Source organism: Chrysemys picta, chromosome 1, assembly GCF_011386835.1.
Source record: "Chrysemys picta bellii isolate R12L10 chromosome 1, ASM1138683v2, whole genome shotgun sequence".
Lineage (NCBI taxonomy): Eukaryota > Metazoa > Chordata > Testudines > Emydidae > Chrysemys > Chrysemys picta.
Window position 1 is genome coordinate 120,051,180 of NC_088791.1, and position 14,752 is coordinate 120,065,931.

The window sequence follows — 14,752 nt, forward strand, 5'->3', positions numbered from 1 at the left end:
GCATGTATGTGTGTGTGTGTGTACATGCACACATGTATTCCAACACATACATACACGTCTAATATTTGCAAAGTGTTTAGAATCATTTGGGATGAAAGGTTCTATGTATATAATTGTGATTTGGCAGCATTGTGGTGGGGAATATCTTGCTGTCACATGGAGAAGATAGATAAAACTGCAGACGTGGTTGTTAAGGTGCAATGAAATACAAGTATTCCTTAATTTATGTAATTAATATGAAGTGCTGGGGTATATGGTAATTAACACATGGCTGAACTGTTGATGCTGTTGGAACCCCTCACAACACAGGAGAATATTCTACTCTGACCTGGCTAAAAAAAATAAATAAGCAACTACACAGGCATGTTCTCCAGAAGATTTTCCAGGTTTGATTTTCCTCCTTCTGTTCAGCAGGTTCAAGGTCAGCTGCCTCCATTGATGATTCCAGTGTTCCCTCCAGATCAACGAACCCTAGCAGCAGCTGCTCAGCAAGGATTCCTCCTTCCTCCTGGTTTCAGCTACAAGGCAGGATGCAGTAAGTCCTGTAGATTTTCCAGCTGGAAGTGGGCAGGGGGCAGAGTTTTCAAACAGGCTGTCCAATAGTTATGCTGAACTAAGTCACCATCAGAAATATCATGTCTACTGCCTTGAGGTGACAGACCCACTAAACTGAATTTGGGATTTACAGAATAGTGTGAGGACAGATTTGCCAAGAGATCACTAATATGTTCACTGATATAATGGCCAAGAATTTCAGAACTGGCTAGTGAATGTGAGTGCCCAACTTGAAGGGCCTGATTTTCAGATAGCATGTGCTCCGCCCTTTCTGAATATCTCTTTACAGTGTGTCAGGTTGGGCACTGACCATCACTATTTACTTTTGAAATTTTTGGCTATGCTGTGCAACAAAACAAAACACAAACAAGGGAACATGCTCATTGCCATGCACAGATACTCCTCTCTTAATCTAAAAGGGAAGTTGTTTGAAATGGCTCAATAAATTTCAACACTATTGTAGGGAAATATGTTTTTTCTTCTAGCAGCCTGCTTGCTTTTTATTAACTAAGGGCCTATTCTACCCTCTTTCTACACACAGAACTCACATTCATCTCAACGGGAGTTCTGTACAAAGATCAAGGATAGCATATGCCTCTCAATTTGATGGACTAACACAAAGCATAAGTATATTTTACAAGAGCCTAAGACTAAAAACTGTATAACATCTATTTTTTTAATCTTTGAAAGTTTTATTATCACTACAGGATCCTGATTTTTTTGGCAGTTTTATTTAAGCCTTCCATAGGATCTCTTGTTCCTGTCAACAAGATAAGAATAAATATAGGTTCAAAATAAATCAAAAATCTTCCTTTCATCAAATAGATTTAGCTACAGTATAAATTCTATAAACCTGGTTTTATGCATTTGTGCTTATCTAACTCTACTGATATCAGTTTCCTATCTCGTTATCTAAGACTTGCTTGTTTTACCATTCTCTCTCTTTAGTGCGTCTGTTTAGCTTTATTATGTCCGCATCAGTGTATCCATCTGTATCATTGACTAACTCATGAATTTATCAATTGTTTCTCATTACGCAGTGCTCACCAGTGGAGCAGTTTATTAAATTTTGAATGCAAAGGGACTATCTGGTGATACTTTTCATCCCACAATTTTAGATTCTTTTGTTTTTCTAACTTTATAGATCCAGTATTGGGTTTCTTTGAGCAAAGTTCCCTTTGGCTTTGGCCATCACCCCTCATCTTGGTGTACAGTAGGCTGTTACCACTACTGAGAAATCACTGTTCAAAACACTTCACCTCACTCAGCAGCTGCAGTGCCAAAGCATCGGCTCATTCACTTCTTCCAGTGATTTCACACCCATTTGTTCTCAAACGGGAGAAGTAGTGATTCACATTGCAGAATGTGTAACCGAAAGCCACATTGAATATGAATGCTACCATAACTGTAGGCCTGGAAAAGGTCAAGAAAACACCCCATTAGACATATCTGGCAGATTAAATTAGTTCCGTGTTAATGCAGTCTGACTTGGAGAGAGGGTTGGGTTTTTTTAACTGTTAGAAAATTAACAGTAGGATAGTCACATAGTACCTCACATCCATGAAGTTCATATGACATCACACATTTTTGTAACCTTGGAAATAAAAAAAACTGAAAAATGTTGCTGCTGCTCCTGGCAATAAGGCTTAAAATTAACAGCATGCCAAGGTCTAAGACTGAGCAGAAGCCAGTGGAAAAAGACAGCTCTCTGTTTGCTGATTCCCTGGCATGTTTGACTGAGTTTGAATGAGAAGCTGAGGGGAAGTGATCAGTAGTCCAAAGGATTTTTTTCTTTTCGCTCACAATTTAATGTAAACAATAACATATATTGGCTTAGCTATACCTAGAAAGCTTGTAGCAGTGAAAAATATAGCAGCCTTAAAAACTGTAATATGGTCCCATCAAGTAATGGTTTTTGACAAGCAATTAAAACAACTCCCCCCTTCTACCCTTCTCTCCCCCATTTCTGTCATTCATCATGGTAAAAGCATAGTAGATGGCAGACAAGATTTTGGGTAAAATTTTCAAAAGTGCTTCAGTGACTTAGGAACCTACATTAAATTTTCAGAAGTGACCTAGTCACTTAGGAGCCTAAGTCCCATTTACTTTCACATAGATCAGATTTTCAAAGTTATTTTGGGGCACCTAAAGATGCAGACAGGTGCCAAATGGGATTTTCAAAAGGGCCTAAGCAGTTTATTTAATTTCCACTGATTTCCATGTTAGGCATCTAACCTGCTTAGGCCCTTTTAAAAATCCCACTATCTGCATTTTTAGGCACCTAAAATGCCTTTGAAAATCTAGCCCTATTTGCCTTGTAACTTTAGAAAATGGGATTAAAGTTCCTAAGTCACTCAGGTGCTTTTGAAAATTTTATTCTTTAAGCCTGGGCTGAAAATTTTTCATGAAAATTTTACAAGACTGATTTATAGACTTCCCAAGTGACAATTCTATTATTTTCTATCTTTCGTAACTTGCATTTAGAAACAAAAAACTGCATGAGACCCTTAGTTCTATTGACAAACAGGTAAGAACCACATGTTAGCAAGTTTTGTATTTAGCATTTACCCACAAATGGGGAATTTATAAATTTTGGGGGGGGGGTGGAGTTTTATCTAGGTAAAAACCATGGCCTACATTTTCAAAAAGGAATTCGTGATTTTGGGTGCCTTGATTATTGGTTGCCAAGTTTGAGACACCTGAAAAGTGCCCAATTTTCAGAAGGTTCTGTACCCTGCTCTCTGAAAGTCAGGCCTCCATAAAGACTCTCAGGTTGGGACATCCAATAATCAAGGTACCCCAAATCACTACTCACTTCTTGAAAGTTAAAACCCACATATTGCAAAGAAGATCCTTTGTGCTACAAGTAAAACCTTAGATTACTGAAACAGGAAGACGTCTGAATATCTCATTCAATATTACTCTTTGTTTCATTCAACTTGAACGGCGCGACTAATCTAGTTAAACACTCTGTAGTTGGTTTCCCTTTATGGTTCTCCTGGCCAATAGTAGTGCCTGATTTCCTGGAGATTTATCTGTATGTCTCCCATTAGCTTCAGTGAGAATTATGTGATCAAATTCCTCAGCCAAATTGTATACCCTAGAGGACCAAAAGACACTTTTTGGGGGGAGGGGAGTAATTTTGGTGAGAAAAATGCTATTTTCTAATTTCCGTTTACTTCTTGAAATTCACTAAAGAGCTGCTCTGATATGGTGTTGTAAGAGGAGCTTGTCCACTGTAGATTCACTGTCTGATTAGTACTATGTTCTGGTGTGCTGAGATATTAATAACAATATGATGATAATTCATTAATAACTAGTATTTAAATGGATCGTTTTTTATCCACGGTTCTCACAGTGCTTTGCAAAGGTATATAAGTGTGATCATTCCTATTTTACAGATGGGTAAACTGAGGCAGCAAGATTAAGAGATTTGCCCAAGGTGAGATGGCAGAGCAGATTATAGAACCCATGTTTCCTGACTTCTAGTTCAATGCACTGACCTGGAGCTTTTCCCTTTTTCTTCCTAACAAATTCTAGTTGGGAATGGCTTGTTTTGTTATGTTTTTTTAAACAGATGGTTTACATTTCATAATGGACCATTTAAACAAGTTGACACTTCCTCTCCTTTCTCTACAGCATATTGTGTAGTGTTAAAGTTGGCAGAAAGAAGCATAAAGCTCTTGGGCTTGGATTAGAAGCTTCTATTAGTACTGGATTTCTATTAAGAAAATGAAGCAGAGTTCTTGATCCCTGGTTCTGGTTGCTATCTGGCCTCCCTACTTAAATGTAGTTTAATTGCTGAAAATGTTTAATATTAATTATTTATTACCAAAGCAGTTGTTTCTTAGTAAAAATAGAAGTGCCAGTGTGCCATGATGGAAATACATTGTTCATGAATTTCTCCATGAATGTCAGGGAAAATAATGGCTATTCATTGGTCATCTCTTTGCTAAACATTCAGAGTTTATTATTAAAAATTGAAATCCTAAAATGTTTTGTGCATGACATCTGCTTTTGATGAATAATGAAATGCCATGTACATTTAGGATGAGAAATAAAACGAAGATTGTGACTAGTTCTGGTCCTCCAAAATTGTGATGTGATAATCCCAACATCTTCACCAAATTACTCTAATACAGGGGTCTCAAACATGTGGCGGCCTGCGGAGCTCTTCCTTGCGGCCTGCCAAGCTCCCCGTGCTCTCCCCCCCCCCAGTTACTTCCTGTCGCCACCAAACTCCCCTCACCCCCGCTCCGCCTCCCCGAGTTATTTTATGTGGCAGCTAAACTCCCAGCTCGCTGCTCCCCAATGTTTGGGGCCGGGTCTCTCCCCCGGCCCCGCCTGCCGCCCCCACGCACCTCCCCTGAGTGTCTCCCGGGCTCACTTGCTGCCCCCTCACCGCCCGGAGCCTGCAGCTCACCTCCGCTCTGCCAGCTTCCGGCATCACCTGCTGCCGCAGGGTCCTAGTGCCCCCCTTCACTAGGCCAGGGCAGGCTGCCCTTCCCCTGCCCTTCTGCCCTAGTCCTGAGCCTCTCCAATGCCCCGAACCTCTCCAATGCCCCAATCCCCTCATCCCCAGCCCCACAGCCCTCACCCCTGCACCCCCTCCTATCCCCAAATTCCATCCCAGAGCCTGCACCCCCACCCCCGCCCCAGCCCAGAGCCTGCACCCAGCACCCAAACTCCCTCCCAGAGCCTTAAGCAGGTGGGGGCGGAGTTTGGGGGGGCAGGTTCTGGGCACCACCAAAATTTCTACAAACCTGCCACCCCTGGAAGAGGCAGAGCAGGAGTGGAGTGGTGGTGCAGCCAGTGCAGTGGGGGGGCTTTACTGAGTGTATATATTTTATTAAAACCGCTAGGAGGAGGAGGTGGAGAAGAGATGGGGCAAGGGCGGTGTCTCATGGAAGGGGTGGAGTGGGGGCGGGGCCAGGGGCAGCGAGGGGGGGGGAGTCAGTGATGCGGCCCTCGGGCCAATGCACTAGTCCTCATGTGGCCCTCGTGGTCATTTGAGTTTGAGACCCCTGCTCTAATACATCCTCCCTCGTTTCAATCAGTTATGTTGCCCTAGTGGACTGACCACAGGGATAAGAGCCAGACTACTTCTCCAGAATAGTGGCAGAACTCCTGATCTCTGACACTGATGTGCTGTGTGATTTTAAGCAAGTCATTTAAATGCTCTGACTTTCCCCACACTGTACTCTTTAACCCTAAAATATCCCACTGTTGCTTTCAGTTTCACTGGTGATAGCAAGAGTGGGAGCTCCTGTGTGGGTGAAGCACTCATGGTTCCAGCATTTCAGCCACTGTGGGGGAAATCCTGACCGTATTGAAGTCAAGGGACTTTTACAGTTGACTTAATTAGGCCCAGGATTTGCCCTCTATTGTGTAGACCTGGACAAAGTTTGATGTCATGGTAGTTAAAGCACTGGCAGCCGTGGGATATTTATTTAGAGGATCATTTAATTAGTGTTTGTAAAGTGCTTTGAAAATATAAAACATTATGTAAATACAAAGTGTTAGGATGTGAAATGTTGCTGTGTGATGTTTAAAAGCTGCTGCATTATACTTCAGAGGTGGCTTCTTTTCCATGGTGAACAAAATGGCTCTTCCTTGTATGTGCGCATGCATAGATCTGGAGAGAGAGAGAGAGAGAGAACTTGTTACTACACCTTAAGTAACTGATGATGAGGGGAAGGGAGTAAGGAATTCCCTCCCCATCCCCTTTTGTATGGCGCAGGTAAGGTCCACATAGAAACCCAACCCTTGTGCTTCTGAGAGCAGAGGGGCTGTTGCTAGGGGAGCCACTTGCCAAAAAGGCAGCAAAGAGTAAGCAGATATAACAACAAAGTACAATCCCCCAGCAAACCTGAGGAGCAGAATGTTCTCAGACAGATTGCCTCTTAGTGCCTCCTTTTAGGCAGTGCAGTTCTGCACCACCTCTTAGTGTAGGCTTCCCTGACAGGCATAACATATAGGCCATACTTTGATAAGAATGTTGAGATCCTTCAGAATAAAAGGCACTGAATAAATACAAATTGTTATTTAGGAGAGTTTTCCCCCATTGCCTCTTTGTCTTTTTTTTTTCTTTAAATGTTTGGTGACGCTTTTACAAAAGAAAATAAAAATATTGACAAACCTATGACACTGTTACATTTTACATTGGACTTTTCCCCCCCTTGTGATTGAAGCAATCCAGTGCGAGAAATGCTGCTTGCTTAGTGGGTCAACAACACATTTAGTGTTCTAAGCTGAAATTCGTGTGACCATTTGAGAGAGATGTTTTTTTTTTCCAGTTTTGTTTTGTTTTTAGAAATGGTAGTTACTGATACTACACTTCAAAAAGTTTTGAAGGGGGGATTTGCTTCCAAATATGTTTTCCAGATCATTCATTAGTTCTCAGGACAGCTCCTAGGTGGTGTTTTACTTGCTGGTACCTATGTTATTTTTATGGCCACATGCCAAATTTTGGAAACAAAACCTGTTTTTCTTTTTCTTTGCCCTTTCCTCCCGCCCCCTATGGAAAATTTGTTGTAACAAATCATATTGTGTTCCCAGTCAGATGTCATCCACTTGGGGTTTTTTGGAACGCACTTTAATCACAGCTTCAACCATATCCAATTGGGGAAAAAATGTGAATATACAATAGGTATATTGTATGTTTGTTACATATCAGCTCATTGCGGCTGGAAATTTCCTAAATAAAATAAGCACACAAAATTATTGATGAAATATCTCATTACCCCTTAAAATAGGCATAAATGTGTGAGAAAGTGGACAAGCCAAGCCTAATAAAATTAAAATATGCTGAATTTACTGTTCCTCCATTTTCTAAACAATATTCCCTACATCCAATAAAAATGAAACTCTCCGGTAATTGGTTCCTCGTACAGTACAATACAATTAATGTTTAGGAGTTAAATACCATAAACTTCCTTGGGCATATTTGCTGATGTATCTCTATTTTTTAGTTAGTCACATGTTTCATTGTTTAATGGGTTATCATGTGGGCTATATTATAATCTCTCTTGTACGCGGGGTCCATGTGTCTGGCTTCTAAAGAGACTGCATGCTAATTTCTGATTTAACTGTGTCAGCTGTATCAGCTGACATACAGGTCAATGACAACCACCAAATCACAAGAAAAGAAAATTGACATGGTACGCTTTTATCAGAATGACAAAAATGGGAACCATGTGTTATCAGGACCACATACTGTAGTTTCTTTGTAAGGATGTTAATCATCTTTTAGAGCTACTGTTTGCGCCTTGGAAAAGAATGATCATATGACTAAACCCTCATCTTCCCTTCCCCCAAAATAAGAAAAAAAAATTAAAACTGTGGATTGGCACAGCAAGATTTAGATGCTTTGTGGCTAAAAATGTGCCTAGTATGCTATGTGAGAATGTGTCACTGCTATAGTGTTGGACACTGAACTAAAAGTATCTTGATGGGGAACAACTGCCAGTGATTTGTTTTTCGGTTACAAGAAAAATTGCCAAATCAGTAGTGCAGGGGGAGGTTCTCACGGTAGCTTGAATAAATCTGAAATAGAGAAAATAGTGACTTCTATAATAAGAAGTTGGTGGTTTCAATTCAATTGCTGGGCCAAAACGGGTGCCTAAAATTGAGTCCCTGGGAGAATGTCAACGAGCCCATGGCAGCGAGCATCCCAGCCTGGTTTGACAGACGCGGGCTAATGGGGCTGCACTAGCGCTCTAACAATAGTTGTCTAGACAGTACTTTGAAGTCGTGGCTCACGTTGGAGCTTGGGCTTTGAACCCTACTCCCTCCCTCCCCCCCATCCCCACCCCCACCCCCAAAATTTCAGAGCCAGAGCCCCAGCCTGAGCCACAACTTCAAAGTGCTGTCTACACAGCTGTTTTTAGAGCACTAGCGTGAGCTTCGCTTACCTGAGTCTGTTGAGCTGAGCTGAGAGATTTGCTGCCACAGGCTGTGTGGACATACCCTAAATCTATATTTGAGCACCTAAATAAAGTACATCTACCCTGCAAAAACAAACAAACAACAACAACAAAAATCCCTGTGACAGCAGGTCTCGAAGCCCAGGTCTACAAATTCAGACTCGTGCTATGGCATAAAAAATGGCAGTGTAGACATTCCCTCTCAGGCTGGAACTCGGGCTCTAAAACCTGGGGAAGGGAGGAAGGGTCTCAGAGTCCTGAGCAGGAACGTCTACACCACAGGTGGGTGACCTCCGCGGCCCATCAGAGTAAGCCGCTGGCGGGCCACCAGACAGTTTGTTTACATTTGCACGGCCACCTGCAGCTCCCAGTGGCCGCAGTTAAAAAAAAATATGCAACTGGAACTGTGCATAGGTATGCTGAAAGGAAGTCAGGATACCAGGGTGTGTGCTGTCATGTGGTCCCTCAGTGGTGCCTGCTCACTCTTTCTCTCCCCACCCCCTTCCCTGGTCGGGCCTGAGACCCCCAGTGTCTCCTGTGACAGAAGCTATGAATAGTGCCCAAGTGCCCATCTATTTCCAGTCCTCCCATGGTATTTCAAACATCCCTACTTTCACATAATCAGAACCATCAAAGTAAAGTGTGGAAATGGACACTTTGAGTGGTATGAATGAGTGGTGAAAAGTGTTGCTGTGGCATACCTGCCTGTACCCACCTCCTTTGAGTACTCATGAGAAAAATATTTAAGTAATAAAAACATTTTTTTAAACTGAGCTATTTCTAAAGCTGATCAAACATGGGGGAATGTGCATTTTTGTTTGGCAGGTTTAAAAAGGAGCAATGCTTCAGTTAATCAATGTTTTTGTAAATTTTGTATTTGTGAATTTTTTCATTTTTTTCTGTTTTCGTTCCTTCCTCCAATCTTTCTCATATGTCCATTTTTGCCAGTGAAAAGGGTGTGTGTGTGTGTGTGTGTGTGTGTGTGTGTGCGCGCGCAAAAACAATAAACTTAACAACCAAAAAGGTTAAATTTTCCATTTTCTAATTTAATTGGGGAAAAAAATTGTAGGGAAAAAAATCATGAAATTGATAAAAGGCCAATTTTAATGAAAACATATTTCATCAAAAATTTTCAACCAGTTCTAGTTGTTTCTATAAGGAGGTGCATCCTAAGAATCCTGTCAAAACATTATTATAATTTAACATTAGTGTGTAGCAGGATTTATATAGCAAATAAGTAAGACTTTGTGTCTGTCACGGAGGTCGTGGAAGTCACGGATTCCGTGACCTTCTGTGACTTCTGTAGTGGCTGGTGGAGCAGCCCTAAAGCCAGCCACACTATCTGCTGCTGGAGTGGCCCCGGGGCCAGCCGCACCAACTGCTCCTTGGGTGGCCTCGGGGACCGACAGAGCAGCAGCCGGTGCAGCTGGCCCCGGGGACCACTTGAGCAGCAGTACAGGGGCGGCCGGAGCAGCAGCCAGAACCGTGGCCCTGGGAGCAGCTGCTGGCCCTGCAGACAGCCTGAGTAGTGGCCGGTGGGGCTGGCTCTGGGGCCCCCCAGAGAAGAGGCCCCTCGGGGACCTCCCAGAGCAGTAGCGCCCCAGGCCCCCCAGCTAAGATTTAGTCAGGTATTTATAGTAAAGGTCATGGACAGATCACGGGCTGTGAATTTTTGTTTATTGCCCATGACCTGTCTGTGACTTTTACTAAAAATAAAATCTTTTACTAAAAATTGCTAAATTGTAGCCTTATGAATAACACAAAAGAGCTGGTTGCTCTGAAGAGCTTGTAGCCTATAAGAAGACAGGACACTGGAAGAGATTACAGCATGGTATAAAATAAAAGAGTGGAGTGAGAGAAGAAGAAATTAAATGTTTGTTCCTAAGGGGTTTTCTTTTAAATTATGACATTTTTTATATATTCTTTTAAAAATATTAGATCTTGGATAAAATATTCAAAAGCATTTAAAGTAATTTAGGGACCTAAGTCTCTCTTGAAAGTCAACAGGACTTAGATTCCTAAGTGCCTAAATTACTTTTGAAAATGGAACTTAAGTTCGTAAATTTCTTTGGTGCTTATTTAAGGTATGATTTTTAATTGATTTCGTTAAGCCAGTGCAAAAGGCTGTGGTACAGAAGGATATTTCAGTTCTAACTGGGCTTAATTCAGTTTTGCTTAATTGATTAGGAATCAATTAAAGCTAAACTAAAACAAGCTACTCTTATTCTGAAAATAGAATGTACACCTCTACCCCGATATAACACTGTCCTTGGGAGCTAAAAAATCTTACCGCGTTATAGGTGAAACCACGTTATATCAAACTTGCTTTTATCCGCCGGAGCGCGCAGCCCCCCCCCCCCCCCCCGGAGCGCTGCTTTACCGCGTTATATCCGAATTTGTGTTATATTGGGTCGCGTTATATTGGGGTAGAGGTGTATAATGCAAGGGTTTGTACTGGTTTAACTAAAATTGATTTAAAAGCTGACAAGTTAAACCAGTGCAACTCTCATGTAGACAAGGCCTTAGAAGATTGTTGTTTGAGGGACTGTGGCTGAAGGTGGGTTTTAAGAATGGGAAGGTTATAGGGCAGTGACATTCAGACCTCAGTGGTTCAGGAGCCAATTTAGCGATCAGCATTACCCAAAAGAGACATAGTAGTGTGAATTCATTGTTTCATTTACTATAATATTTAAATAGTATGATGGGGAATATTTAGTGTGTGTGTGTATGTATGTGTGTGTGTATATATATATATATATATATATATATAATTCTTACAACAAAATGACTGACCAAGTATTATTTTATGAATTACAATTGGTTAATAGCATAGTAAAATCATCCTGCTTACTTAATAACTTAGATTGGTTAATAATTAAATCACATAGTGTTTTAATATGTGCTGCCAAGAGCTGCATGAGACATATTAAAGAGCCACTTGCAGCTCACGCGTCTCAGTCGGAGTATCGCTGCTGTAGGGCATATTGGACCAGGGAAAAGATTCCAGGAGAAGAGGCATACAGAGCGAGCTGCTTGTGGGACAAGGGAACAAAGCGGGAATGAAGGGAATACCAAGATCAGGTCCGCACAGCAGAGAAGCAGGAGACCAGTGATAATGTATAGATAGGCAGGAAAGGAGAGGAGCAGCGCATCCTTGAAACAAAGGATGAAAAGACCTAGTCTATGCAGATAAAATTTTCAGAAGTGCCTATGTGACTTGGGTGTTTGTCTTATTTTCAAAAGTGACTTAGGCATGCAGGGGCCTATGTCCCATTGAAAGTGAATGGGGACTTAGGCTCCTAGGTCACTTAGGTGCTTTTGAAAATTTTATCCTACATGTTTTTATAGAAAGCATTGGATTCACATCAGGAGATCCCAGTTTCTTCAGTTGCCTTTTTCCCTGTCTGCCTCCAAGGGGCTCCATGCTCTTGCAGTTCTCACCTCTGCCATCTTCTTCATATTTTGAAAAATAATTGTACTCTATAATACTGGAACCAATCTCAGCATTTTGGCCACTGAGTAGTCTCCCAAGGCTGCTTCTGCAGCGGTTTGCAAATCAGACGATGTGTTACAGTGTCTGTGCATCAGCCAGAGACAACTCCCCCCCCCCACTCTCTTCTGCTCCACACAAACCACCCAAGTCCCCCCTCACCCTCATTCTCCAACAAACCAGGTCCATCCTCACCTGCATGCTCCTCTGCAACTGCATTGCTTCCTCTTCCAGGTCACTCTGTGGTCCTGTATTTCCTCCCCCGCAAAATTTCTTCTCCCTCTTCACCCCCTTTTCCACAAACCCTGAATCACCCTCTGAGGGATGGTCCTACAATCTGCACTCCCAGACTCCCAAATCTCTGTTTCATCCTGAGCCCTCCACAATCTCCAAAACACACCTTCATCCCACGTAGAGTTCCACGTGTAATACACCTCTCTCTCATGCCTGGCTCTCACCACTACCTACAAGCTCTCTCTTGCTCTATCCTGCCACCTCTGTCATTTTTGAGTTATGTTATTTGTCTAAGTGGTGCAAGTGGGAAATAAGTGTATTTGTGTTTGTAAAAAACCAAAAATACAGCAAATACCTGACTTTAATATTTCTTTTGTAGCAAAAGTCCAGGAATTGTAGCTGATAGTTTGGAACTTTAAGGAGTCTCATAAAATTCTGTATTTTTGGCTGTTGTCTAAAAGATAAAGGGAGACTGGTAGCCACTAATTCTTTCCCGATTGTAATACAACAGTATGTTGTGATTGTGTTTTGTAGATTGGCTTCAGTATAATACTACTGTTTGAAAGTGTATTGTTTGAGTAGTACAAGCATATGACTGGTTGGGAAATAGTTGTTTCTAATAACTGACTATCTTGTTTGACATTCCTAAAAAGTTCCTAGCACTTGGGAAAAGGATCGTTTAGATCTAAAAATGAGACATTTACTGAAGCATTAATAAAATGCTTAAGAAATGCATTTCCCTAAAATTTGTTAAGCATTAAATACAACTGCTCAGACAAATCTAAATGCCAATTCGGGAGAAATGTTAAGGACAGCTCAGAGAGGCAGTGCTCTCCAGTGGAGCAGGTATTGGGTTAGGAGTCAGGAGATCTGGGTTTTAGTCTCTTCTCTGGCCTGCTGTGTGACATTCACTGGGCAAGTCAGTTCTCCTCTCTTATTTTCCCCTCCCACTCTTTGTTTGTTTTGTCTTTTTAAGAGACAGAGTCAGTCTCTTGCTATGTGTGTGTACAGTACTTAGAACAATGAAGTCTGATACTGCCTCTACTCATTACTGTACCTGGTCTAAACTTTCCCGCTATTGTTACATTGGGTCAGTTGCAACAGTGGGAGTATTAGTATAGACTAGCCACAGGAGTTGCGATGGTGGGAAATGTTTGAAGAAACAAAAGCCTATAGCAGGCAAGAGCTACTACACTTAATGAAAGGAATTTTAAAATCCTAGCACATAATGGTAGGAAGACAGTAATATTGAAGTCACAGAAATATTATGGATTCCAAAAGCTTCATGGTAGGGTCACAAAAGCTTTTAAGCTTTTGTTATATATGTATTGTTCTTAAAAATATTTTTGGAGCACTGGAAATTTGTCAACAACCAAAATAATAATAATACTTAATAATTAATGACAACAATAATAATAGTGAGCATGGAGAACATGGAGCACACAAGATCCTGGCTCCACACAACTTAGTGTTTCAAAAACTACACGTCAGTGCACATCAGCATTCATTCTCTGTGGAACTGAGGGAAAAAAATCATTTTGGTTTTTTGTGTGGCTGGCACTTGCACAATCTGCCCATTTCTAGAACGAAGTCATTCGAAATGAAACGGGGATTTTCCTTTGAGGTTCTTGTGGCATTGGGAGTAGCACAAAGCCATGAATGTTGAGTCTGTTACTTTTTGGGGATATTTTTCTTAGCTGTCTTTAAGACTTGCTGCTTCCGTCACTGGGTGATGTTCTAGAGTAGAAAATTTAAAGTCAAAGAATCACTTCATTCAATCAATGATATTAAACAGGAAATGGAATCCTAAATTAAATCAAGGGGATATTGGAAAATGTGGAACAGTAACCTCGTTTGATTAAAAGTCAAAACCAAGTTAGAAAAAGAAGTGTGGACTGGTGGCTGGTGCAGAAATCTAGGAGTCAGGATTCCTGGATTATGTTGTTGGTTCTTACACTGCTTGACTATGCGTCCTAGAAAAAATAACTTTGGCCCCAGTTCAGGAAAGCATTTAAGTACAATCTTAACTTTAAGCATACATATAAGTCCCATTGAAGATAAGTATCTGCTTAAGTGTGTTGCTGAATCAGGGCTTAATTTTTTCTGTCTCACAGTTTACCCAACTATAAATTAGTTTAATAATACTAATGCAACTCACAGGGGAGTTGTGGGGTTTAAGTGTTTATGAACCACTGAGATCTTTCAGTGAAAAGTTGTGTATGGGGAGAGCACATTAAAAAGGGGCAACATAAACATTAGTGGCTTTCCTGAAAGCACATACACCAAATTTTACAACAGAGCCTATTTACAGTATTTTAAAAATATGAGTGCTTTTTCCCTGTTTTATGTTTCCTGGGACTTACACTTGATGTCATCACAAATGTATCATTTAATAATAATAATAATTAATTGATAATCATGGAATGTTGCATTCTGCATGGCCTTTTAAATTGCTCTTTTATCAATTTGCCCAAAAAAGTATAATCCTGGAGGGAAACTTTTATTGTGTCCGCTTAATCAAATGTACTGCAACCTTGTAGAGTGCCTA

The 14,752-nt window shown here is 41.2% G+C and overlaps 1 protein-coding gene across 39 annotated transcripts in view; it reads left to right on the forward strand.

The window, feature by feature from the left end:
* The window catches only part of SOX5 (SRY-box transcription factor 5), an 807,001-nt gene that overhangs the window by 689,933 nt on the left and 102,316 nt on the right, over nt 1–14,752 (forward strand). For 21 of the 39 annotated variants that reach the window (XM_065568283.1, XM_065568279.1, XM_065568274.1 and 18 more), the window contains one exon: nt 412–535. In XM_065568283.1, the coding sequence (XP_065424355.1) occupies nt 412–535 (124 nt within the window). The remainder of the gene's footprint in view (nt 1–411; nt 536–14,752) is intronic. The other 18 variants (XM_065568369.1, XM_065568307.1, XM_065568310.1 and 15 more) reach the window with 1 other exon arrangement.